The 4,467-nt window shown below is 42.3% G+C and overlaps 1 protein-coding gene across 1 annotated transcript in view; it reads right to left on the bottom strand.

Annotated features, from left to right (window-relative positions):
• Positions 1–4,172: 4,172 nt before the first annotated feature.
• LOC117177681 (TATA-box-binding protein) overlaps positions 4,173–4,467 on the bottom strand; it is a 139,808-nt gene continuing 139,513 nt past the window's right edge. The window contains exon 4 of the mRNA XM_033368517.1: positions 4,173–4,411. Coding sequence (XP_033224408.1) covers positions 4,274–4,411 — 138 coding nt within the window. The 3' untranslated portion in view covers positions 4,173–4,273. The remainder of the gene's footprint in view (positions 4,412–4,467) is intronic.

The following is a 4,467-nucleotide window of genomic DNA, read 5'->3' as shown; positions in this document are numbered from 1 at the left end:
ATAATAGAAGTTACGATACACTACCCTCCGGAATTACAAAAAGACCTGTGCAAGAACACGTACTGCACACTAGCCAGACTCGATTGCTGTGGGCGCAGCATTACTCGAATCATTCACCAAACTCTACTACACAACAATACTCGGATAATCCTCAAACCCCTGGTATTCAACAATCAAACTACCAACCTTCTTATAACGCAAGGACTGATCATAGCTAGTCATCGTAGTCAACAACCTATAAACTAACGTACACGAACAGGAACGTCAGACGACAATCACATTTCGGGAAAAGTAGCTATTTGCCGAATAAGTGATAGGATTCAAAAATATCCCGTGGTAAAAATACGTAGCCCTGATCTATAGGAAAATTTTGGGCAACTTCTAATCGACACCGGAGCATACGTCACACTGGGTATATGGGCCTAGCCGATAACAACAAAAACTCTGCTACGTCCGATGAATCTGATGACGAACGCCCAGTAGTAGAACCTGACTCGGAACCGATAATAGATCGAGTGATTAGAGAGTTACTGGAAAATTCTTTACTCATTGACCAGGGGACGAGATGAAAAGCCAGTACGAAATCAGTAGCGGATCAAGCAATGGGTACGACTATTACAGGGGACAAGGGTCCTACTGGGAATACCGGGAAAAGTTCTCCAGAGGATGGCGAAATAAGGAAGACAGAGATACCCACATTACTGAATAAAAATCCCACGAACTTCACTGCCGAGATGTGAATCATACTCGACATCAGCCCCTATAGATAAAATCCGATTTAACCCCACGTTAAACATAAAAATGCCCTACGTAGCAGAAAAAGAGTACACAACCAACTACACTGATAAGGACCGAGCTGTCCCAGATATAGCAACCCACCTTAGATTAATAGAAAGTAGTCGCAAATGCCTGACTTATAAAAGGGATAATTACGTGCATTTCATATCTGCCGACTGCGAACTTGTGGCTACTGTTACTAAACTTCTAGTAGCAATAGGAGGTATTGACTTAGATGAAATGCGAGATCGAAATCCCACAACCTGTCCAAATTCTGGCGACGCCGAGAAATAAGAATGAAGTTTACTCTGTGGTAATTACACAGCATCATTCAGATCGGATAACCGAAACCAATTGAGAAACTAGTTTGGAAAATCTGCTGATAGCCGTAAAAAGGGATGGGATGAGCGATTCCGAATACCTAGATATGTATATAGATTTTTGCGACGAATTACATAGAGACGCCCTAACAGATACCCTAACGCGAATATTTAGAGATACGAGAATAAAAGTAGTGGTGTGTTATGGGAAGGTTGAAATATCCTCTCTAGAAAACAGGCAAGCTATAATAGCCGAATCCCATAAAAGCTTCCTAAGTGGGCATAAGGGAGTTACTTACACATATCGGAGAATGAGGAAACGATTTACCTGGCCTAGATTTCGAGACGAGGTGATAGAATTTATTCGAAAGGGTTCAAATTGTGCAGAAGAAAAAATTACTCGTGTTAGTAATTGCGAACCGATGGTCATTACAAACACTCCCTTGGATACTTTCGATAAGGTCTCCCTTGACACTGTCGGAATATCACCCACCACTCCAGTCGGCAACCGCCACATTCTTACAATGCAAGACCACCTCTGCAAGTACTGCATCACGTGGCAATCCCAAATCTATCCGCCAGCACAATAGCTCAAGCCATGGTGATACATTTTTTCGCAGTCTACGGAGCACCTAGATGTGTTCTAACAGACCGTGGATGTTCATTCATTAGCAAGCTATTAAGGCACCTGTCAAACATTTTCAACGTAAACCAGATGACAACCTCGGGCTATAAGCCACAGACTAATGGAGCCCTCGAGAGAGTGCACGAGGTGACTAATTTTATGCCCGTATGAAGTACTTTTCGGTGGAGTTGCTAGGACACCATCCACTTTCCCAGATGTTAAAAAAATAGAAACATATGGGTCATACCTTCGAGAACTGATTACGCGTTTGCATGAGATTCATACTGAAACCTCTAAAAATCAAATAAGTGCAAAAATAAGATCGAAAAAATATGGTGCGTGCGCCGAAGAAAGAGGGCTTACTCTAAAAAAAAATCGAAATTGAGGTTTTTAAACCATTCGACAGTTTTTGAGTTGTTCTTTTCATTGAAACCATCGAAAAAAAACTTCCTGGTGTTATTGTTTCTGATATTTTAGTTGTTAGGTACCCGAGAAATCCGGCTTTCGCTCGAGAGCTCGATTTTCCGTGAAACACCTCCCACCACTCACCACTATATCTCTACGTCCGTGAGCCGTGAAGAGAGAACATTTCGTGAGTTTTCCCTCTATCCCAAAAGTCGCATCTATCGAGTCGACTTCAGCTGCTCACTTTGAAAAATCTCACTTTTCAGAGTAAGCCCCCTTTCTTCGGCGCACGTCATATATTACAATAGAAAAGTCAGACCCTTGAACGCGCAAATCGGATACTGTGTACGAGTGAAGAAAGAAATTCGACACGGTAAACTAGATAGCTACTACGGAAAGGACGTTTATAAGGTTATATGATTCTCAGATTGACATAATGTTAGATTAGAAGCTAGTGGTGGAAAACATTTTTCTAATCATTCGGACAAATTTAAACTCGCACATTCATAACTAGACAAATCTGCACGTGTCGGAGAAAGCGGATTTCTAACCGTCACAGAGGGGTATGTAAACGTGTACGCAGACGGATCAAGTCTCAGAAACGGAAGAAAACGAGCTTCCGCAGGGTTAGGAGTGTGGTTCGGGGATGGTCATACACTTAACATATCCACCAAAACAGTTGATCGAGAGACCAACAATGCAGCCGAAATACAGGCTCCTATTTCTGCCGCCAAGCAAGGAGTAAGGGTAGATATAGAAAAAATAAAAATTCATTCCGATTCGAAATTCCTAATCAATGGAATAACACAGTGGCTCTCAAAACGGGAAGTTCGAAATTGGTTAGCGCATGATAAAAGGCCCATTACGAACCAATTTGAGATCAAAGGGATGGCCAATGCGCTTCAATGGATAGACATCCAATGATGTTATGAGCCTGCGAACATTGGACGCCATGGTAACGAACAAACAGATAGGTTGTACCCAGGCGCAGGACGTAACAACGAAATCCTGGCGCATAAAACTTTCAAGGAGTACCGGATTATATTATGAAAGACTGAACCAGGTTCAATTGGTAGCCGGAATCTGGAGGACCACAGTCTTTTTGGAAACGACAAAGATCCAACAGTCCATCCAAGTCTACTCAAAAATATTAGCATCTACCTACGAGCATTGTCAGGTTACGCTGAAGCAAGACTGCTAAAGTTTGACGAGTTATAACCGGCTGCGAAAGAAGATTCTCGCAGCGAAAACACTATTGAGTGAATTCCAGAGGTCAATAAAGGAATGATATCGTCACAGCGAAATACCGAAATGCCCCTGGTTCGAGTTTGTCGGAAAGATTGCAGGACCGACAATGAGAGTTTTAAATTATGATGATGGGGAACGATATGAGCAAGCTATACTTGAACTAAATGCCAGACAAAAAAACATTTATAAACTAGCTAGTGAACAAACTCATTTGGTTCGTTCAGAGTTAGAACGACTGCACGCTCAGGTAGGAGCAGAAAAAGCTAGAATTGAACTGACTAAAACAGGATATGAAAATAACTGCTAATAAAATACTGGCAGTGTATGAAACCATCGCCAAGCAAGAATATGCGTTGGGTCTAAACGCGATGGTCAGCACTTTAGAAATTAACCTAGATACCTCGACAAACTCTCTACAGCAGGTATACGCCGTGATTCAAGCCGCACGTGAAGGAAATCCTCATCCATCCCTGATCTCATCTTCACAGTTTAACACTATCTCTCGAGAAGCACAGCAAAACATGCAAGCTCTGGAGTTCCCAATAGCCTTGCCAGATGGCAACATCCCTGACTTGATATGTATTTCAGCAGTATGAATCAGGCTGCAGAAAAGAATATTGATGGCGGCTCTGGATATTCCATTACTGGAAAGAACAAAATATTAGTTTTACAGCCTACACTCGATACCCATTGGTAAAAAAATATTAAGAAATGGGTCGGGCCGAGCGTATATATTACCCTAGACCAAGTATCTAGCAGTAACCGAAGATGAAAGACCATATATCTACCTGTCCGAAAATGCCTTGAGGAAATGCAACATAAACAACGAGCGATGCCTCTGCCATGCAATGCATCCCGTTTACGACACCGTCACGAGTCCACAGTGTGAGGTAGAGCTTCAAGACGACGCATCTCCAGAAGCTTTAAGAGGATGCGAAATCAGAATCTCGTACAGTATCCAACCAGTCTGGATCCCCATCAACACTTTGAGTGGGTGGCTATACTCTCTGGTGTCAACGGAGGCTGCTTCCATTTCCTGTAATAATGTTGCAATAAGTAAAGTCTTGCTAAGCGGAATAGGTATAATTTAAC

Source organism: Belonocnema kinseyi, chromosome 8, assembly GCF_010883055.1.
Source record: "Belonocnema kinseyi isolate 2016_QV_RU_SX_M_011 chromosome 8, B_treatae_v1, whole genome shotgun sequence".
In the NCBI taxonomy this organism is placed as follows: Eukaryota; Metazoa; Arthropoda; class Insecta; order Hymenoptera; family Cynipidae; genus Belonocnema; species Belonocnema kinseyi.
This window is presented reverse-complemented; position numbering and strand designations above follow the sequence as displayed.